Source organism: Mercenaria mercenaria, chromosome 17 (assembly GCF_021730395.1).
Source record: "Mercenaria mercenaria strain notata chromosome 17, MADL_Memer_1, whole genome shotgun sequence".
In the NCBI taxonomy this organism is placed as follows: domain Eukaryota; kingdom Metazoa; phylum Mollusca; class Bivalvia; order Venerida; family Veneridae; genus Mercenaria; species Mercenaria mercenaria.
In genome coordinates this window covers 23,859,845-23,883,404 of record NC_069377.1, presented here as the reverse complement: position 1 = coordinate 23,883,404, position 23,560 = coordinate 23,859,845, and the positions used below count along the sequence as shown (strand labels likewise).

The window sequence follows — 23,560 nt, the reverse complement described above, 5'->3', positions numbered from 1 at the left end:
AATGTCTCAACTTTTAATTCAATAATGTAAAGGAGGGTGAAACTTCAAGAGCACTGAGAATTTACGAGAGCACGAAGCAGACTTACGACTGAAACGTACAAAACCGGTGACAGAACATTTCATTTCAATATGACTGATCGTAACATAGATGGTGTTGCTGTTAGAGTACATGAAAGAGAACAGTAGATACTAGCGACAGATCAAGGAAACTGAGTGGATCCACGAATTGCAGACAGAGACACCAAATGGACTAAACACGAAAACAAAACTTGGGGTTCTTTGGAGAGAATATAAATAAACTCAATCAATTTAAGGCTTATTAAGTAACATTAACTTTTCTGGAGGAAATTAGGTTTTAAGTAAACGTTTCGTATTAGTTGTGTTTGTATTGTCAGTTCACACCTTTGAATGTGTTTATTTGAAATGTATTTCTCTTATATATCATGTCCTTTATTCTGCCTTTACCGTACATTTATTCGATTCCAATACATTTTTGTTTTAATGTCACAAATTCCAATGTTAATATAAAAGATTCATTTTTTTGGAATTACTTCCCTTTATACGTAAATTTTGCTTATTTTTTTTACAGCATTTATTTTGTTTGATCAAATACTATTCTTTTACGACTTTAATTTTGTTTCTTAGTAATTGCCAGATAGTTGAATGCAAAAGTTTGTGGATATGTTTGTTTGCCTTCGTCTATTTTTTGTAATATATTTTTGATATAAATACCTACATTATCCTACGTATGAATAAACATAATAATTTATGTAGACCGTATTCCGTGAATAATATGGAATTGTTTTGATATGCTTCTGCAATTAAGATGTAATCAATCTACTCACATTACTTTTCATACATACTATGTACTTTCATATTAACTGGATAGCTACAGAATTTTTTTTTGACATAATCATGTGTTTCGATTTTTAGCGTGACTTGTCAGTGACGTTTAACAACGTTACGTCAATTCCGGGTTTGTTTTTCATTTGTTGTATTGAGAGACGCCATGATGGAGAGAATCACCGCACATACTGATGAAAGCACACCATATACATGTATAAGCACTGCACAGAAAAGTAGAAGCACGTCAGATACAAATGTATGCACATCATAAAGTGCTAAAACAACATCATTAGACACCTATGGCGTTCCATAAATTATTATTCTGTAAGAGGTATATTTAAGGAATAAAAAGATCCGTTCGATAGTGTTAGAACCCTTTTAGAAATGCATGTTTTTTTGTTTTCTTTTAATATGAAGGTATAAAAAAAGATGTGTTATTCTTTTGTCTCCAAAGTGTTTTCTAATTTTGCATTTATTTGATAGATGACGCGATAGTTCAACGACCCAAGTCCAGTTTTAAAACTGCTCATAGCTGCATAATTAATTGTTTTCAAATCTTTCTTAATTGCACAACCGAGATAGGTAGAAGGGAGGTAATAATAATATTACAGACAAATATCACATTCTTGTTCTTATAGCTGTATCAGTCCTTTACAAATTTTATTCTTACGCTGAAATAACTCTAACTTGGTTGGGCAACCAGCATAGGGAAATCAAATTAAAAAAACAAACTTCTTGTGAAAATCTTTGACGTATTAGGCATTTAGTGAACGTAGATTTTACATTGTATGTGTAAATGATGACATTTTAATGTTTCGTACAAATACATTACTTGACAAAATCTGATAAACTAGGTTAAATGTGATGCAATTGAAATATAACAACGGAAGTTAATAAATAGGCACACCTTTGTCTATGAGATATCTATTAATCTCAAAGAAACATTTAATTATTTCCAGTAGAAATAGTACGCTTACATCATTTTGTTGCTGATGCTTGTTACGAGAGAAAATATTAATATTTAACCATTGGTAAAATGAAATATTAAAAACAAAACTGTTTGTGTCATATGTAAGGTCTAAACTCATTCACATATGAACATATTCTCTTGGGGTAAGATGTTTCGACCATCCACTTAAACAAACAAATTGTCTTTGTTTAATTTCATCTTCGAAAACAGTTGGAATGGACGAATGAAAAGAAAGGAATTAAAATACTATCATCAGCCTAACATGATGTTCAAATTTGGCAGAACATTTTAATGTAATCTGAAATCAGAAATAAATGTTTTCTTTTTTCAGAGGAATTTATCTTTTAATTGAAGGGTGGATTATCAGCTCTAATCTCGAAAACGTCACTTTGGAAATCATGTTATAAGCTACATTAGTGCCAAAAATAATGTCATCGGTCATATTCAATTAAAGCATTTCTGCCTGTACACAAAAATACCAGTAATTATTCGACATACTTTTCAAATTGAAGATAAAACTTTCATTTGGGTAATTAGTTATAAAGGAATCTGAAAGCACACCGTATTCTTACTTTACAGAGTTCATAGTTTATAGTCTGATCAACTTTAGAAGTAACATCAGTCACATTTTTGTTAATTTAGGTGCTTGAAGAACGTTTCCTTTGTCTGATAACATGGCGGCATGGTTTTTTATTGTACATTTCCAATACGTGAGACGGTGACAATCAAAATGAATTAATCAGCTGTATGGTTGAATATAGAATTCATAAAACATACCGTAGAAAACTTAATCATTAGAGTAGCATTGACCATAACAAACAAATACCAAGCCGTGTGATACAAATACATAGACCATCGAAATCTAGAACAAAATTTAACAAGAAATATAAAAAGATATTCGGCGTTGGTGGGGATTTTATGTATTGAAAATGTTGGAATGCAGTTTAAAGAAGTATCATAAAAATTTTATTTCATACTTTGCATGCTTTCTCGCATTCAAAGTCATGTCAAACACTTGCGTTTATTACTATTAGTTTAATCAAGCGGTGGAAATAAATCCCCCTTTTACGTTGATAACCGACCGTCAACTAAACTGGACTTAAATAGTTACACAAATCTGGAGTTCAAAGATTCGTGTACCAAAAACCAATCACCATTCAAGTGAAACACTCCAATATTACGTGTATAAATAAAGCCTGACTACAGTAATCATTTTTGCTTCCCCGATAAACGTCAGAGTAGAGACAGTATCTACTATATCTAGGTAATACTCTGTTGAACTGTCCCGAAACTTTTGTGCCGATTAAAAGCATGCATGCATTCATTTCTCTCCAGTTCCTCTGGGTTTTTTTTTTATGGTTGAACAATTATAAATTTACAACTTTTATCGATTCTTAAAACAGACATAGACAGCTACGCCCAAAGAAAAAAAAAGAAAAAAGGTGTTACACTGGTTGTGTGAAAGTAAACCTTAGTTTTAACCTTAAGCCTGCTGGCGGCAAGTGATTTTGTCTTTGCAACCAGTACAGACCAAGATCCGTGCAGGCTGATCATGGTTTGCACTACTCGCTATTCAGTCAGTAAATTTTCAGTGAACAGCTCTTTGAATAATAAGTGGTGCAGCCCAAATTGAATGATGGACATTTTAGAAATTTAGCAGGGTAAAGGTTAAATTCTGCTGTTAATGCCGAAATGCAACATTTCTGTTATATACCAAGAAATATATAACAAACAATATAAAAGTAATTGGAAGCTATCTCTGGCATATTTCTAAATAAGTAAATAAAAACATGGGATGTCTTTCTAAGGCCGACTGATCCATATTTCTTATTTGTTTACATATTTTGTGGTAGTTTTCTACATGTCACTAAATTTATCATTTATCGAGAACATCCCGCTTTTTGATAAAACAAGTTTATGGTAGTAATCCTGATTTGTAAAAAAAACACCAAAAAACATTGCTGCCATGGGCTGAAGGATAGTTTACCCTTAATGGCTGTTTAGAAATTTTTGAATATCTTCTCCTTTCGCTCTAAAGTCTACTTTTCAAAGTGATTTAGCATAAAGTGATGGCGTGTTTAAAAAATGTTAATAGTTGGAGCAGAGAAACTCGTGTAGACAGTCTAGGACCATCATGTTCGTCTTGTTACAAATGCATTTGGAAGGGATCACTTCCCTTATAACAGGTAACGAAAGTGTTCTTACTATTTATACAGAAGTTACAGAAGAGCAGAAAAGCTATGAGGAGGATTTTGACTTCGTACGAAATGATGCTGGATTTTTATGGCATGAAGTTAGATAAGGAAGATGGAACAATTGTAAGAGCAGAAAATTGGAGGGACAGATTTAGGCACTTGGATAGGTAAGTTTGTCAACATAATGTTATTAGATGAATTAATGTTTGAAGTTTGTTTAATCAACTTCAATATACACAAAAGGTTCACAAGCAAACTGAGTCTGTTTAGTGTTTGGTTGGATTTTAAAAATTTAATTATATGAGGATGTTTGGGATAGCTGATTTGGGTTTATTGGTTTCATTGAATCTTTTCATGAGAAAAGACACAGTGTCACATGGTTTTCTGTTTTTATCTCTGGTAAATTAAAACAGTTTTGAATGATTTTTTGGCACAGTGTTTAAGATTATTTTATTGTAACAAAACCTAACAACCGTCATAGTCGGAAGCAATCTAATTTAACGGTAACAAAAATGTAACACATAAATTAAGTCAAAAGTCACAAAATTAGGAAATCACAAATGAAAAGAATAATACTTTGAACGTATCAAATTGAAATTCAAATTATTATTATATATACTGATTTTTCAGCTCCATTTAGTCGAAATGGAACGTCAGTTACTATTTTCATTACAACGTGTATTTGATATCAGGTCTGTTTCGTCACCAATGACAGAAGTGGCGTCAAGAAGTATATTTACGTGGATAACTTCCAAATTTACACAGCCAAATGAGCAGAATATGTATTTTAATAAATAAAAAGGAATGTGCAAGAAAATGATGATATGCTTTGTATCGAAAAATATGCACTCTTTTTTTAGGAATATCATTACACAAAACTCGTACACATCGATGTAAAGACAAGAGCATATTCTATCCATTAAAGAGTGAGATGTTGGTCGCAAAGTTGTTCGATCTCGCGAATAGCACACTTTGCCGCACAGCGACTAGCACTCATGAATTGTTTAAAGTACCTATGACTTCCGCATATTTCACACATGCTCATTTATTTTCAAATACTAAGCTGCTATTTGTTTCTTCAACACTCGTATATGTGTTTCATACCTAAATGTAAGAAGTTCACCATGATTCAACATTTAAAACAAAGCGTAAAATTATATTTTAGCATTGACTTATCAGGTAGTTATAGAAGACTGTGAAAATTTTCCACTATGTCGTGAAATTAAACAAAAGGGCCATGAAGGCTCTGTATCGATCACCTGACCTATTGACCTAAAGATCATCAAGATTAACATTCTGACCAAGTTTCATTAAGATATGGTCATAAATGTGGTCACTAAAGTGTTAACTAGCTTTTCCTTTGATTTGACACGGTGACCTAGTTCTTCACATGACCCAGATTCGAACTTGACCTAAAGATAATCAAGATTAACATTCTGACTAAGTTTCATGACGATACCATCATAAATGTGGCCTCTAGAGTGTAAACAAGCTTTTCCTTTGATTTGACCTAGTGACCTAGTTTTTGACCCTACCTGATCTAGATTTGAACTTGACCAGTAGATCATCAAAATTAACATTCTGACCAGGTTTCATTAAGATACAGTCGTAAATGTGGCCTCTACAGTGTTTACAAGCTTTTCGTTAGATTTGACCTGGTGACCTAGTTTTGACCCAAAATGACCCAATATCGAACTCTTCTAAGATTTTATTGAGGGCAACAATCTGACCAAGTTAAGATTGGGCCAAAATTATGACCTCTAGAGTGTTAACAAGCTTTTTCTTTGATTTGACCTGGTGACCTAGTTTTTGACTCCAGATAACCCAACAACAAACTTTTCCAAGATTTTATTGAGGGCAACATTCTGACCAAGTTTCATTAAGTTTTGGCCAAAATTGTGACCTCTAGAATGTTAACAAGCTTTTCCTTTGATTTGACCTGGTGACCTAGTTTTTGACCCTAGATGACCCAATATCGAACTCGTCCAAGATTTTATTAAGGGTAACATTCTGACCAAGTTTCAGTAAGATTGGGCTAAAATTGTGACCTCTAGAGTGTTAACAGTCAAATTGTTGACGACGACGACGGACGACGGACACAGGGCGATCACAAAAGCTCACCTTTGAGCACTTTGTGCTCAGGTGAGCTAAAAAGTCAAATCGCAGCGCTTATTTACATTGTATATACACTGATTAGCCGATAGGCGAAACTAGTTTGTATTTTTTATTATCAAATACTGTTAGAAAGGCATGTTAAGTCGTTTTATTTATTTAATTTATAGACTTCCATCTTGTGCCAAGTCTTTTCATTGTGAAGTAAATATTTATACATATCTCACAATATTTGATTGAATGACAGTCAACACTTTTGTTCTATTTGTTCTGTGTATTAACAGTTGGCTTATTTGTGATTAAGGGTGAAGGATAAGTTTTACAATTCTAAGAAAAATGAGTTTTTCTTATAAGCCCTTTATTTTGCAGATCTAACCACAATCATATTAGGATAACTCGGATACTGAAATCTCTTGGAGAGTTTGGCTATGAGCACCTCAAGAAAAACTTTGTAAAGTTCATACTTTACGAAGGGCTTGTGAAAGGTACCTTATTCAATTTGATTGATAGTGTCAAATATTGGATTAGAGTATTACAAGAATATGAAGAGAGAGAAGAAATGTTTGACTATTATGAAAAACTATCTGAAGATGAAAATTTGAAGTGGAAAAGAAGAAACAGATCGCCATCCCCTCCAAGCAGTCACTGGTCAAACAAGAACACCGATGGATATGACAAAAAGGTAGATTTTGAAAATGAGCTTTCTGATGATGATAATGGAGTACTATATTATGCAATGAGCTTAATTGACGATGACGTCCTAGGTGAAACAGATAAGAAGAAAGATGTTAAAAGCAAAACAAGCAAGGATCATGAAATGTCAGATTCGGATGGAGACGATGAATATAACCAGGATGAAAGTCAGGAGAAAGCACATTGGTATATGGAATCAAACAAAGCTAGTGAAGACGATCTAGAAAGAGGGAGTGAATGTGATAGCAGTTTAACTGAGAATAATGTGCAAGGAAGTGGAGATACCGAGAAGACAGCTGATTCAACAGAGAAAGTGATTTATAAGAGAGGTAAGTGCGTAACTGCTTGTGTTTCAGACAAAGATGGCAAGAGAAAGAAAGATCATGAAATGTCAGATTTTGGTGGAAAAGATGAAGATCTTGTGGCAACACCGTTAAATGTCGCAGCCACCGTTAAATATCGCAAAGTTGACGTTCAATATCAAAACCACTGTTAAATATCGCAAAATCATCTGCCGCTAAATGTCGCACCTTTAACGCTATAATTATGTCGCTAGAATTTGTCCAGCATTATATGTCAAAAAGCAACGCTAAATGTCGCACAGCAAAAGAAGAAAAACTTTGGTAAGTTCAACAGTCATTAAAGCTTAGATATCATTTTCAGTAATTTTGAATCCGTGATAAGATAAATGAGTGTGGGAAGGGCTTAGAAATGACATACTGTTCTGACCTGCATGTTTGTTTTTCAATGTTACCACGTCAAAATACGTTATTGATTTAATATGTAATGGTTTGAGCCTTGACGCGATACTCGCCACAGTACTAAAATTATTTCAGGTCTAAAGTATAGGATCCATTTGAGTCCTTTAGTAATGTCGCGCGTCGTGTCGCCCGTCGTATCTTCTGTCGAGCGTCGTGTCGCGTTAAAAGAGTGTACGGTCAACACGGAACACGGAGCACAACATTGCGACAGAACGCTTGATACACGATAGGACGGGTGACAATAGAATGATGATATTTGAATGGGAAAGTATGATTTACTGAGTGAGGGTATCCAATTATCTGTTCAAGCTACTTCTTACTCCTTTCATTGCTCTCTTTGGGCATTGTCTATGATATGGATATATTTTGAATATAAAACAGATCATAGGTGTAGACTTTATAATTCCTTATGTTACGTTGTCGTCAAATTAACTGTGACAGTTTTGCACTTGTGTTCGAATTGTTATTAAACAATGAAAATGTTGGATTTTGTGCTTTTCGATCGAAATTAGGTATTGTGCACTCGAGATAAGATGTCTAGTGCTCGAGTATAGATATGGTACCTTCGAGATAAGATGTCGTGCGCTCGAGATAATATGTCGAGCGCTTGAGATATTTGTTTTATTTTTAAAATGGTTCTAGATCGATCACTCGTGTTTCACGGATCAGACATATATTAAAGCACATGTTAAAGCAAGCCGGAGTCACCTGCGGTCGTCCATGTTTTTTTCACAAATCATATCGTGTGAACAGTCTCAAAGTAGAAGAATCATTTGCGATAAATTGTTTTGACCAAACATATGGAGAACATAAGTCACGGTCATGACAGTCATGCTTTTTCGAAGAACAATTATTGTTCGCAATTATTCTAAAATCGAATAAGCTGTTTCAAACTATTAATTTGGCAGAACGTGTCTTTCTATCAAAGTTGTTAATGTAGGCTCCTCCCTGGACGGTTTTACTATTATTATGCGTATGGATATGACACTTTGAATATCTTCTTGTCTAAAAATCTTGTTCGATTTCAGAATACCTGATTAAAAAGTTATTTATTATGGCTTAACATTTTTACGGTGGTATGTTTAGGACATGCAATTATTTTTTTTAGATTAAATTATCTCGTGCGCACGACATCTTATCTCGAGCGATCAACATCTTATCTTGCGTGCATGACATCTTATCTTGAGCGCTCGACATCTTATCTCGTGCGCACGACATCTTATCTCGAGCGGTCAACATCTTATCTCGTGCGCACGACATCTTATCTCGAGCGATCAACATCTTATCTCGTGCGCACGACATCTTATCTCGAGCGATCAACATCTTATCTCGTGCGCACGACGTCTTATCTATATATATATTAAGGCCCTTTGTGTGTATTAGGTCATCAGTAAAACATACGGACAAGTTGATAATTAGGGTCCCGCCTATTCCGACGTTATTTAAACTTCCAACAAGTACATGTACAGGTTTATCATATCATTTGGGAGAGCAGTGCACATAATTGGTCATCCTACCTTCAAAATTAAATGAACATAATCAATGATGCATACTGCATGTTAGAAAAGCAATAAATCGAATGAATTCACGCAAAAAAAGTTATAAAAATGCATGCATGGATTAAGGGGAAAAAAGGAAATTCTTTAATATATGGGCGAAACCTACATACTATTTTTTTTTTCAAGGAGTTTATTTCTTTGCGTCATCACTGAATTTTTGCTGCCTTTTTTATCAGTTTGCGTATTTAAATTATAATCCTTCAAACACGTGAAACGGTAATAAATATAATCGAAACAAAAGCAGAAACGGTGGCAGTCGTATGATGATTTTAATTCACACAAAGGGCCTTAATATATATTGATAAGATGTCGTGCGCTCAAGATAAGATGTTGATCGCACGAGATAAGATGTTGATCGCTCGAGATAAGATGTCGTGCGCACGAGATAAGATGTTGATCGGTCAAGATACGATGTCATGCGACGAGATAATATGTTGAGCGCTCGAGATAAGATATTGAGCGCTCGAGATAAGATGTTGTGCGCACGAGATAAGATGGCGATCACTCGAGAGAAGATGTCGTGCGCACAAGATAAGATGTTGATCGCTCAAGATAAGATGTCGTGAGCACGAGATGATATGTTGATCGCTCGAGATAAGATGTTATGCGACGAGATAATATGTTGAGCACTCGAGATAAGATATTGAGCGCTCGAGATAAGATGTTGATCGCTCGAGATGAGATGTCGTGCGCACAAGATAAGATGTTGATTGCTCAAGATAAGATGTCGTGAGCACGAGATAATATGTTGAGCGCACGAGATAAGATACTGAGCGCTCGATATTAGATGTTCTGCGCACGAGATAAGATGTTGATCGCTCGAGATAAGATGTCGTGCGCACAAGATAAGATGTTAATCGCTCAAGATAAGATGTCGTGCGCATGGGATAAGATGTTGATCGCTCGAGATGAGATGTCGTGCCCACTAGATAAGATGTTGATCGCACGAGATGAGATGTCGTGCGCACGAGATAATATGTTGATCGCTCAAGATAAGATGTCGTGCGCACGAGATAATATGTTGAGCGCTCGAGATAAGATGTTGTGCGCACGAGATAATACTTTGAGTGCTCAAGATAAGATATCGAGCGCTCGAGATAAGATATTGAGCGCTCGAGATAAGATGTTATGCGCATGAAATAAGATGGCGATCACTCGAGATAAGATGTCGTGCGCACGAGATAAGATGTTATGTGCACGAGATAAGATGTCGAGCGCTCGAGATCAGATATAGTGCGCACGAAATAATTTAATCATAAAAAAATAAATGCATGTCCTAAACATACCACCGTACATTTTCAATATGTCTTGGCATAAAAATATCATGTGAACATTAAAATAGGCTTTTGATTTTTACAAAAGCATGGCCACTAGCAGAAGCGATTTTTCCTTATCTTTTTTAAGCAGTGAAACTGAGATGATCAATTTAGGACCACCATAACTCCCATGTTAAAAGATAAAGTTATCTCCAGCATTCGACATATTATCCTGAAAACATGACATCTATCTAAAATGCATAACATTTTGTCACGAGATCATGACATATTATTTCGAGTGCACGACATCTTATTTAGATCGCTCTACGTCCTATCTCGAGTACACAACACCTTCTCTGGATTGCACGACATCGTAATCGAGCTTTCGACATCTTATCTTTATCTATCTTTTTTCGATATCACGACATCTTATTTCAATCGTATGAGATAATGTTATCAAAAACATAAGTGTGTGTCCTAAACATACCACCGTACTTTTATGTAGATGTAACAAAGTAGAAACATTTGTATTTAAATAGCTGCCGATAATGAGATAATGTTATTAAAAACATAAGTGTGTGTCCTATTTTATGTAGATGTAACAAAGTAAAACCATTTGTATTTAAATAGCTGCCGATAACTTCCCTACACGATACCAAATATAATCAAAGTACTGAAAGTACAGAAAGGCTGGCTACCACAAAACACTGAATGAAAACTGTGCGGGAAAGATGATTGCAAAATCTTAGATATTATGGGTTTTCCATATCAAACTAAGGCGAGCATAGGGTATTGTTGTGATGAACCATCTTGATTAACTTGTTCATCCAAGTTAAAGTTCAATCGAGAAACCTAGCTTATCGGACGTATTTTCATGGGTTCAAGAGAGTAAACTATAGTTTACCCCGTTTTCCTGTTAGTTCGCTCGGAAAATTATGTTAGTATTCGATAATCCTAGTTTTTCGACCAAGAATGTAATTACTGGATAATTTGATTGCCGCGAACCATTGTTTACGGACGTGAACTTATGTTTACGACCACGAACTTGGGTTTACGAGCGTGAACCATAGGTTTACATTCGAAAAACTTGGTTTCTCGAACAAAACTATGATTTTTGGTCATTATCCTATGTTTACGAGCGTGAACCTATGTTTACGGTCGTAAACCCATGTTCACGGTCGTAAACCTAAGTTCTCGATCGTTAACATATGTTCACGTTCGTAAACTATGGTTTACATTCGTGAAGCCTGGTTTACTCCCGTAAACATAGGTTCATGCTCGTGAACTTAGAATAACGACCGAAATTCAAAGTTCAATTGAAAAACCTAGTTCAAACCTGGGTTAACGTGCGTGTTTTCGCTCGAAAATATGGGTAAGTATTAGAAAAACCTGGTTTTACGTTCGAAAACCCTAGTTTATCTATTGTTAATCCTAGTGTTTCGACCGTGAACCTGGGTTCACGTTATTATTGGACAATTGTCGTTCCATAACCGTTGATATATGTTTCTAAAGAAGCGATATTAACATTGAGGGACATAATATCAGATAAAATATAAAGGTAACAAACACAACATCTACATTTCGATATGCATCCCCCACACCCACACATCATGTATCAATGTATGAACACTGATCAGATTGGACAATTTTCTTGTCGGTATGAGGGAAATTGTGAGCTCGAACCCCGCTATAAACCGGACTGTTAATGATTATTGTCTAGTCATGTTCCTTCCCTAATACGATGGTTAGGAAAATTGACGTACCCATAATAATGTACTCCTGTTTTTTTTTGAAGAGTATTCAATTCCTACCATGAGATTATTTTAACTAATTTTCAGGAAGGCGTAGGTTCAAGCCCCACTAGGACCAAACTTTGTTAATTATATTTCTTTTTTCAAGTAAGATAACTTTTTTCCCAAGTCTTATTATCATTGATCTGTCGTACAAAAGCGGAAATGTTTTATTTGATTAGCCATTTCTTGCTGTTTAAAATGAATTTAACCTGAAGGGTGAATGTTGAGACATCTTTGAAAATACTAATTTACATTTGTAAAAGTTCTTGATTTTGCATTTATTCTTTAGTTTACAAAGTTTGGAAGAAATGTAGGTAGGTAGGTTTTACTTCTGCCCTATGGTTCTTTATGAATGCAGAGAGGAAGGCCATAATTTGGAGCTTAATTTCTGTCCGATTAAATCCTTTTACTCGAGGCTCCCCAGAAAAATTGTTATCGATAATTTTATTTTGTGTTTAACTTTTATTATTGTTAGGCAATACTTTGAGGTTTCATTTAGAAAAATATTTGGTAAAATGAATTCTCTGCGATCATTTTGCGCAATGGCTATCACTTTGAAATTTGTGTCTGTTTCAGCTGGAGGAAAATAGAGACATAATTTATACAAAATTTACAAATAAATAAAAACTAAAAAACAAACAACAACTACAAGGTAAAAGTCGTTTAAAGATGAATCACAGTGCAAAAATATGTTAACTATACTGTATCAAGTTAATGCAATTGTTAAACATTACCAATACGGACCCACTATGATCTTAATATAACCTGAAAACAGTTGAAAACGTGTGTTTAAACAAAACTCGCTTACATCTACGCCCCCACCCTATAAGCAGATTGTTAACAAAGCACTTTTTACACTATATCTTTCAGTATTCGTCAGAATGTTTAAAACGAATTCAGTATAAAAATAGCCTAAATAAAAAATGTATAATGTGGTCATTGGTTTCTTCTCACGTTACTGTGGCAATTCCACGTAGCGATTACGTCCCGTAGTACCTATAGCAAATGATCTGAAAGAATAGATTCTTAAAACTTAAGCCCTAAACATGACCGATAACTCATATCACTATAAGTTTATTTTAATTGATATTTCATATTTCTTATTTTCCATGTTATGTCAGATCGTCGAATAATGCGCAGTATAACTCATATCGACGATTGTTTCTCGGAACAAGCGTTTGTTTAATTAGCTACTTAAAGACCGGGGTTATAATCTATAACGAAGCGGTCAACAGTGAGGAGTTACGAAAAAGTTCCATTCATACGGACATTTCATTCGTAGAGGCGAATTAATTTACCATCATTATGTAATATTTTCTAATGTTATCTTTCAAGTATTTACCATTAGAAAAATAAAATATTATGTTTGAGCAAATATATCTATTGAAACAGGTAAGTTTAACAATCTTTATACAACTCTTTGGCAAAACTGATAAACGTGGCGGACCATTTGAATTGCGCATTAAATTATATTTTGTGTTCTCAGTCTCAGCACCTGTTGAACTTTGTGGAAACTCGATATATGGTTATAATAATCTGGCGAATATCGCCAGCCTAAAAACCGAGTGATCTTCTGTTAAATTTAAGGCTATACTAGCCCAGCCAAGCCCAGCCCAGCCCAGTCTAACTCATTTAAGTAAAAGCTGCTACAAGATATATTTTTGTAATAGAAAAATGTATGATGCAACATGAAAAGGCCTTGCCACCGAAGGATCTAACCCCTATACGTTGAAAGACAATCAATTGCAAATTGATGCACATGCGAGTAATGCGAACTGCACCGAATTTGATAACGCCTGCTCATTTGAAGGCGTGCACACGTGAGACTTTAACCTGTTCCTGTTACTAATCATACTCCCTTAGTCACTTATGCTAAACAGAGTTCATGTGTTCTGTATCATGCAGCAGTAAAACACGAATGATTTTATACTAATTGGGCATGGGTTCTATTTCTTTGTTGAAGTTTTACAGTTAGGTCATAGTAACACATCATCATCATCCCTGTCCACAAAATCACCTCACTCCCCCCCCCCCCAACACTAAACCCCCTCTCCACCCTCCACCCCGCCCCCAAGAGAAAAGAATGGTTTTTGGAAGGTGATTTATCAAAATCACCTTCTCCATGTAACCGTGTAGAATTTAATCAGGAACAGACTGTCTCACAACTATTTCGTATCTATCCGCCGTAGTTCAATGCGGAATAATTTACCACTTCTGACGTCATTATCGTTACAGGCGGGAAAATTTGGCCTACTCTATCACCACCTTTGAGACAGCCGTGGACTTGATCACAAACTTACAAGAACTCTTGCTGAGTAAATCAAAGCGCTGAAAGCACAGAAAGGTTGAAACCTTTCGATATGCTGTTAACAAATTATAATCTGAAGAAATACATGTTGTTCTGGTAAGAAGTGTGTATGTAGCCTTCACTTTCACAGGAGCTGATATTAAAGGCATGAAGGTAATTCACCGGATATACCACCCTGGTCAAGTGTTGTCCATATTAAGATATAGTGCAATTTTCCCGACTAGTGAAGGCTATTTTCATGTCAGATATCAGCTTTATTGATGCTTGATTGTAAAGAAGAATGTCTGTTGATGTTTTTAAGCTACGATATATGCTTCAAAAAGTTAGTCGAAGCTGTTTGGTAAAATGAAAGTAAGAGTATGTGTTTCCTGATGTCTTCCTATACAATATCAGTGTTTCCATCATCATGTAATCAGTCACGTGACCATGGCTTCACTCCCATAAGTAGTCATGTGCATCTCCTCAGATCTTTTTCTACACAAAGAGCTACGTTTAACATGTAATAAAGTAGTAAAATATATCCCCGATATCGATCAAGAATCTGAGCAGACGATTTAATGAGAAAAAAACAGAGGATAAGTCAAGGTCTGTGCACCCTGAACACCCTGAACAATGAGAACAGTGGAGGGTAGGTCAACGCAGCCTTAACAAAGGCACTGGTGACGGACTCGCTTAGGTATGACTTAATCAGTAGCAGACGATGTTTTCCAAACCATGTTTATTCAACCATTGTGTACATAAATCCGCTCCCGGTGTTCCCAAACTACGTTGAAAGACAAAACAAACAAAATAGTCATTGTGGTCCTACTGCTCACCAAGGTATCAGACGCTATTCTCTAAGTAATCAGATCTCCAACAGTTCAACTCCAACATTATTTATGTTTGCTAGGTGTCAAGTTTTTTCTATAATTGTAAGCTGAAGCATATTTCCAAGAATTGCAAAATTGTGGTGATAAGTTATTAAATCAAAAGAATTATCAAGCGTCAATTAGAAGGATATGAAAATAATATCGTAGAATTAGACGACTATAGACATGGCACATCGTACAGTACCAGAATGCACTTACTGCAGCCACAACACGCAGAAAAGTTCAACTTCAAGAATTCAACACCTCAAAAGGTCAACTCCAAGATCATTCTCCAAGTAATCAGATCTCCAAGAATATAAATTTGCTCAACTCCCAAGACTATCAATGTTTGATAGGTTTCAAGTTTGTTTCTGTAATTTGCTAAATTGTGAGGCTTAATAGGTAAATTAAACGAGGATTATAAACTGTTCTAGCAGGGCTGGCATATAAGTGAGGACTGTTCTAGAAAGGTTCAGAATTCAAAAGCTGTACATGTATACCATCTAGTACCTCAGCGTGTCGGTCTTTGGATTACAGTATGTAATAGCGTTTCGAAAACTAACGAACAAATCTACAGTTGGCAGCGGGCTACATCAACAATAAATAATATATATTCTTGACGTAATCAATACTACTGAAAGTAAAAAGGCACAGCTATAAAATACAGTTCATGTAAAAAATACTTATGTTAGATTAATTCCTCATAAGGCTAGCTCTAATACTCGTACAAAGTCCTTAATAAAAACAAACACTTATACAGTAATGCATTTGTCATATCTGCACCTAATCCATATTCACTATATAGTTATTTCGCACTTTAGTAAAATAAGACTTTTGAGCTCGAGTTTCCTTTGATGAAGGTTGGCAAAATCCATTTTAGCCGATCAATCTAAATATATGATGGTGTAATAACAGTCCTCTGTATTGATAGATACATTCAACTTTCTGTAAAATCGCCATATTCAATATTGAAACGTTAGGTAAAAATCTGTAAAAAGTTGCCGGGGCTCAATCAATCAGTGACTTTTTGAGATATAGACGGTCATCAACAGACTTTATACAAAGGTTACAGCGTCAATAGTAGTACTAAAATATATGTACGTTGGCGAGCGTAGCGAGCGGAAAAAAATAAAAGAATGGACATTCAAGTGTAGTTTGGTGTAATGAAAAATGCAAGCTTTGCCAAAAAAGGGGGTGTGATCGCACCCGTAGCACCCCTTTCTGGTTACACCCTTGTAGAAATACAATGTATTGATGTCACGACTTATTCATGACACCAATACATCAAAAGTGTTGCAACCCCACTTCTTTAATTCATGGGCTGTTGCCTTTAAACTCCGCTACCTTGTTAAAAAGTTTCTACAAACGACCGTCCCTGCTAAAACAACAGTAGAAGTCAGTGGGGTCGGCCAAACTAGAAACTAGACCTATCTACCCCAAAATCCTACTTTTTCACACAGTTTTCAGATAAAAAAGAACTATATACAAGAAAATCGTGTATGAATGTTTGACAATTAAGGAATAAATACGGATCTTTTCTCTGATTCTATTTTGCTTAACGATCTATTTTAAAGACTCTGTAGTTTTCATTCTGTTTTATTAACGTTTCGGCCTAATGGCTTTTATCAAAATGACAAATTTCGAGTAAATTTCTACATCATGGCGTTCTTCCAATTCAACAACAATTGTAATACAAATCCGGAACTGGCGTAACGTTGTGGAACGCCATCGTCAAGTCCCGCTAAAATCATGACACATTTACGTTTTACAGGGAATGCAAATATGTATTTTGTAAGTAATAAATTAAGTCTATTTAATATTACATATTGAAACAAATATGTAACATAAAAAACGTGCAGATGCAGCATGATTGAATGTGTAACTTATCATTTACATTGCCACATTGAAGTAATGTAGTATACTAAAACTATATTTACATAAAAATAGGAAATCTTAAACAAATATTCTCAATTTTAAATCAATCGTGAAAAAAATATTAAAAGATAAAATTAAATATAGGAAGTAAATAATATGAATCGGTCATTATAAAAGCTGTATAAAATAGGAAAAATTTAAGAATAAAGGGAAGTAATTCAAAAATCTAATCTACTTTAGACGAAATCAAACAGTCTCTTATATAGCAAACTCCTACGCCACTCGAAGCACTGCGTAGGAGTCGGGACAGGTATGAAGAATCGCATGTATATACAAGTACAAAAAATGATTAAGATCATATGCTATTTTATTACTGACGAGTGCAATATGTAATATTAAGGCTAAATTAGAGAAATCTTTATAATACGTTTCGAACTATTTTTATCGGCATATTTTCATGCGTTTCGGTCACTTCCGGCGTTTTCTGAAATGTTTTAAAGGAATACACCTTTACTTTTAAAATTAGCCATGATCGATGGGTCAACAGACCTAAAATCATATTTTTCGTGCGAAATGACGCATTCTTTAATCTCATTGTATTTACATACGTATGAAATTATCAACGGACTGTAGAACAATGTTCAGAGAACAGTTTATATCAATAAAAATATCTGTCGATTAGCCTGAACAACGGGTAAAAACCTTACGGCGGATTAATCTGTCTTTAAGTGAAAACTGTCAGTATGATATTCTTGAAGCTCTGAAATACGGTAGTTATAGGTCTCAACCGCTTCGCTGTTTCAACCTAAAAACAGCTCAACATACTTCGAATATATACTAACGGCGCATTTGCTACGAATAACTATCGGTTGCATGCCTTTACTTCACACATTTTTACTTTAAAGGGGCTTTGAATGCAACTGTATAAATCACCAAAGCGCAGTATGGCTAGCCGAATCAAATTCTATATGTATTGGGTTTCTAACTATCAAATGAGCCATTTTTGGAATGGATTCTTTTCATACACATACTAACATAAATCACCTTCCATCAGTACTGTACTATCAGTACTTTGATTTTACTATATGTTGGCTTTGCGCCTGTATCATCATTCACACACTTCCCAACCCCTACCCGCCGCCCCCCCCCCCCCTCAAACATACAGTGTCATTACCTACCCGTATTTATGTAGTGGAAACTTCATGTCAGAAAACGCTGGACCTAATTCAAAATGTTGTATACAAGACTTCCGTCGAGCTTGAATCCAACACAATATTATTTTGCTGTTGAAGATACATAAAATAATATTTGAAAAATAAACACAGTGGAATTATTCATATATATCTTAGTTTTGAGTAGGCAGTGCGACAATTAACGTTGATGTTGCGACATATAACGGTAGTCAACTTTTTGAGAAATGCGATAAATAGCGGCAAATAATTTTGAGACATTTAGTTGTGGTTGCGACATTTAAAGACAAACCTGCGACATTTAACGGTACCTGCGACATTTAGAGGTGTTGCGACATTTATCGGTGCCACAGACCTCAGTCACGTAAGTGAGGAGATGATATACTCAAAAAGGGAATTAAAGAAAGCAAATAAAGATAATATGTATTCGGTAGAATTTCCGCAAAAATTCTAGACAGATGTTTAAACAGGTAGTGTTTAGGAAAATACAGCGATTGAACAAGAAAGTTAGTAATTTCAGCAACAGAAATTAATACTTTTTTGAAATAAAGGTGTTCCTTACCCTGCCACTGCAATACATGGTTTATAGTAAATGTTGTACTAATTAAAAGTATGCTTTTGTTCATTTCGTTACAATGTACATATGCTATCAATATAACTTTATATACGCCCATAAATTGCGGTGTGGTCGCTCCTACTTGGTTCTTTCGAATAGTTCCATTTGCTTGAACCCATTTTCGTGTTAAGCATATTCCCTTCATAATATCGCTGAAGTTGCTCAACCATGGATATATATAATAGACGATTCATTGATAGACTTGGTTTGTCTGGTAATAAAATGTACAAAACCTCTCAGTCTCCTTAGTATTGGCTCTATTATACAAATTTTTTGAATGTATTCCATGAACCTGAAACAATTCAAGTGAATCCAAGCTTAGACCGCTACTAACTGGTGTTCCAGTATTAACTTTTAATTTTAGACCATTAATTCTTTTTTATTTTATGCTAACTGATAAAATACTGTGTCTTATCAGTGAGATATAATCCATATCAGTCACTGCATATCACTCATTGTAAATGCCGAACTACTTGTACATTGTGTATAAATTTTAAATTATTTGCCTAAAACAGGATGAAACAGGATGAAAATTGTAGTCGCACTTTGTTCTTTATAGTATATTTCTCGATTCAAATTATTTTACTTAGTGAGAATTTCATAACGTTATGCAGCAAAAAATAGAATAAAATGGAACTTTATGTCGTGTGCGTCTTTCTGACGTCACAACACGTTTCCCGCGCTGAGATTAAACTTTGTTGCAAAATGCACATCTCAACGTAATTAAGCATAAAATAAAAAGAAAATGTGTTTGTTTTGAGTGAATATGGAATAAATCTCACCTCGAAGTGAGAAAATTTTCACATTTTCACTCGCGCTGTGCGCTCATGAAAATATTTGAAATGTTCTCACCTCTCAGTGAGATATATTCCATATTCACTCAAAAAACCCAAATATCCTCTATGTACAAAATAAGTTCGGCCAAGACTTTAAAGACCAGTCAGCTGGTCTGCAGTTCTATACAGGTACCTACCCATACTTGAATGAAACTCCATTTAGTGGTACCTTATTTTTTCTTCCTCCTCACCAAAAGCTTGAAAGTCGCCATATGAACTATCACTGTGTCGGTGTGGCGTTTCACACTACAATTGATAAAAAAGACGATCATAATTTACTTCGCTTTCATTGCCATAGATGAACAGTTTGACTAAATTCATTTAGACGTAGACTTACAAAACATGTAGATATCTTCATATATGTCTTTAAACGGTAACCTAATATAACTTAGATGATTATCACAATTTAGGGATCAGAAATACGTTTGTCTGACAGTTTGTATAAAGCGGCTGTTATGTGACTTCTAAGATGCCGTGTAAATTTATTTAAAAACGTAGATATTGTAACTAAAAAAGATGCATTTATTCTTTTCTTTTGATTTTCAGATAACATGGCTTCATTTCATTTTGCAAACGATCCTCGAGCAAGAGAACTTTATGAGACGGCGATCCTTCAGGGAAAAGAGAAGGACAAAAATGTGAGAGTAATGGTGATAGGCTGTTATGGTCAGGGAAAGAGTTCTCTCGTTAAATGTTTAACAGGACAGTCAATAGAAGATGTGGAATCTACAAACGGAATAGATATATGTATTTGTAACAGTCAAAATGGATCTAAATGCTGGAACAAAAAGGAAGACAATGATATATCAACTGAAAGTGTGAAAAGGCTCGTATCAGTTGCAATGGATCATTCTTTGGACACATATAAAAGCAAAATAAGTGACAAAAATTCTGATATCAAATGCGTGAAGCAAAAGTCTAATATTGAAAATGTCATGTGTGATGCAGATGTTAAAACTGTCCAAGCGGAACCAGAGTATTCTTTTAAAGATGTAAAACTTAAGGAAAGTCAGAGTCAAAACAACGAAAAGAAAACTACAAGTAAACAAGTAGTAAACAGAGAAAAACTTGATATCTCGACACCTTCGGGCTCTAGGGCTGAGCCTACAAAAGCCAGCATGAATCGTTCCAAAGCCCCGACTCCGCAGTCAATTGAATTTGCAAAGGAAATAAAGATGGCTGAACGGAGAAAGGATTCGTCAGAGAAAGACCGTTTACATATTAGTATTTGGGACTTTGGAGGACAGTTTGTTTACTACGCTACGCATCAGCTGTTTCATTCAAGACAGGCAGTATACCTCCTTGTATTTAACATTGCCCAAGACCTTGATAGGCAAGTGAAGGATGACGAATGTCCTGTGAAACAGCAGAGGAAAACGATGAAAGATTACTTGAAGTTTTGGGTCGACTCTGTACACACCTTTGCTGGAAATGATCAGGCAACAGAACCACCTATTTTTCTAGTCGGCACACATTTAGACCAGCTACAAAATGAAGATGACGTGGATGAAAGATTTGACGAAGTGAGAAAAATATTTGAAGGTAGTAAGTCTGCTTATCACATACAAAAAAATCATTTTCCTGTTTCAAACACAAAGCCCAGCGAAACAACTTCAGACTTCATTCGCACAGCAGTCATGGAAGTTGCTGGTGAACAGACGACAGAACGTTTCATTCCTGCCCGATGGATCCCGCTAGAAAGTAGCTTGAAAGAACAGCGTCATTTGAAAATCATTGATTTGGCAAGAGTACAAGAGATCGATAGTAAAAATGAAATACCTGTTGGTTCGGAGGAGCAAATAAAATTATTCTTGCAGTATCATCATGAAAAGGGAAATTTTTTCTTTTTTGACAGCGAAGGCGAAAATACGAATTATATTGTGCTAGAACCACAATTCCTTATTGATGCGTTTAAATGTATCATCACGGCTGAGAAGTTTTGTCGGGTTGATCCGAGTCTAAGAAAGCTGTGGAACAAACTTTGTAACGAGGCAATTCTAGAAAAGGAACTTTTGCGTGCACTTTGGGGTAAAGATCCGAATACTGTATTTTTGAAGTTCGAAGATGTACTGTTGTTTTTCTTACAAAAGCACCGAATACTAGCAGAAGCTTTAGAATTCGAAGACAGCAGTGTTGCTATCCAGTCGCGGAAACTTGGATTCTACATCGTTCCAAGCCTTTTAAGAAAGTGTGATAGCATTACTATTTGTGCCTTCTTGAAAGGAAAAAAATACACCAAAACATCTCTGGGATATGTTTTTGAATTTGACACGGTTCTCGCTACAGTCTTCAGTCGTGTTACTGCTGCCGTTCTTGCCAAATGGCCTCTCCTTGAATTCAAAGGTAATCCTTTGATATACGAAAATGTTGCTGCTTGCAAACTAACAATTGATCATGCAGGGTTGCTGATACTTGAGAAAAAATCCCTTGAACTACTTGTGGTCAGTCTTTGTCCCCCGGATGGAGTTTGTAATCTCAACAGTGATATATTTCGACGTTTTGTGGAGATGGTGATAGAACAAGAGTTGAATAAATTTCGCAGAATTGATTCTGAACATCAAGAAACGAAAAAATCTTCAAAATTGGTCAGATGCTATGACAAAGAACATGACTGTAAAGGAAGTTTGAACGTGCATGATCTTGACACACTACAAAGATGTAGGAAGACAAAAATAGCATGCCCTGACCATGCAAGTCATTCTCTAGTCATACAAGATGTTATACATGAATGGTTTAAACCCGAAATTGCTCATAGTGACCTACCGATACGGCAGCTGACAGAAAAAGAACTAAGTAAGTTATCACGAGGAATTGGGAAGGACTGGGAATTCCTGGCACGACAGTTAGATATTCCAGATGCTGAGATTGAACATATTTGTCTTGATAAAGCAACCACCGCTTCAAAGATATACGAGTCGCTAAAAAGATGGAAAACTCGAAAAGCGGACAAAGCGACACTCGATGTGCTGGTTAGCATCATCCAAGAATGCAGAGGATTCATTACAATTGATGATGACATTCTGAAAGATGTCATTGATGGTATCTAAGAAGGCACGCACGTGGCTTGAAATTTCGTTGAATGGCATGGCGGACAGAGATAGATGCAAAACAAAATTGTCAAAGTATATTAGGTATGCTATTAAGTTGTACATATTACACAGTGAAACAGGGAAAGTGAATAGTTGGCAAATTTTACTAGTATACTAGTACATAACTTTAAGGAAGCACTTATCTTGCTTCCATTATGGGGCTGTTAAGATCCGTGGAGGAAGAAGATTTAGTAATTTCATGAACTGTGGTTTTCTAAAAAATGTTCTTTTATTTACGGTATTATTTCATTAAGTAGAAAACAAACTGATTATACGGATACAGAGATGGTGATTAAGGATTATGTTAATTGGAACTAAATTTTCGACAAAAGATACCAAAAGAAACGTATGGGAACTTTAGAAATCTTTTTTGAAAACTTGAGATTAATAGTAAAGGATAAATGAGAGTGAAACGGAACCTGAAACTGATTTTAATATACACACAATCATAATGTATTGTGTACAGTACAGAATATTTAATATATAAGGATTTATCGACCCCCGAGAAAAAAAGATTTTGACCGAGGGCGATATCACTTTTCCACGGTTGATAAATCATCATTTTGACGAAACCGTGGTATTTTTCTTGTGTTATGGTGTTTAAGTGTGCACG

General features: G+C 35.3%; 1 protein-coding gene across 1 annotated transcript in view; it reads left to right on the top strand.

Moving 5' to 3' along the window:
- The window catches only part of LOC123535578 (uncharacterized), a 51,415-nt gene extending 28,510 nt beyond the window's left edge, over positions 1-22,905 (top strand). Inside the window, exons 6-8 of the mRNA XM_045318274.2 lie at positions 4,033-4,178; positions 6,493-7,145; positions 20,405-22,905. Coding sequence (XP_045174209.2) covers positions 4,033-4,178; positions 6,493-7,145; positions 20,405-22,905 — 3,300 coding nt within the window. The remainder of the gene's footprint in view (positions 1-4,032; positions 4,179-6,492; positions 7,146-20,404) is intronic.
- Positions 22,906-23,560: the final 655 nt, after the last annotated feature.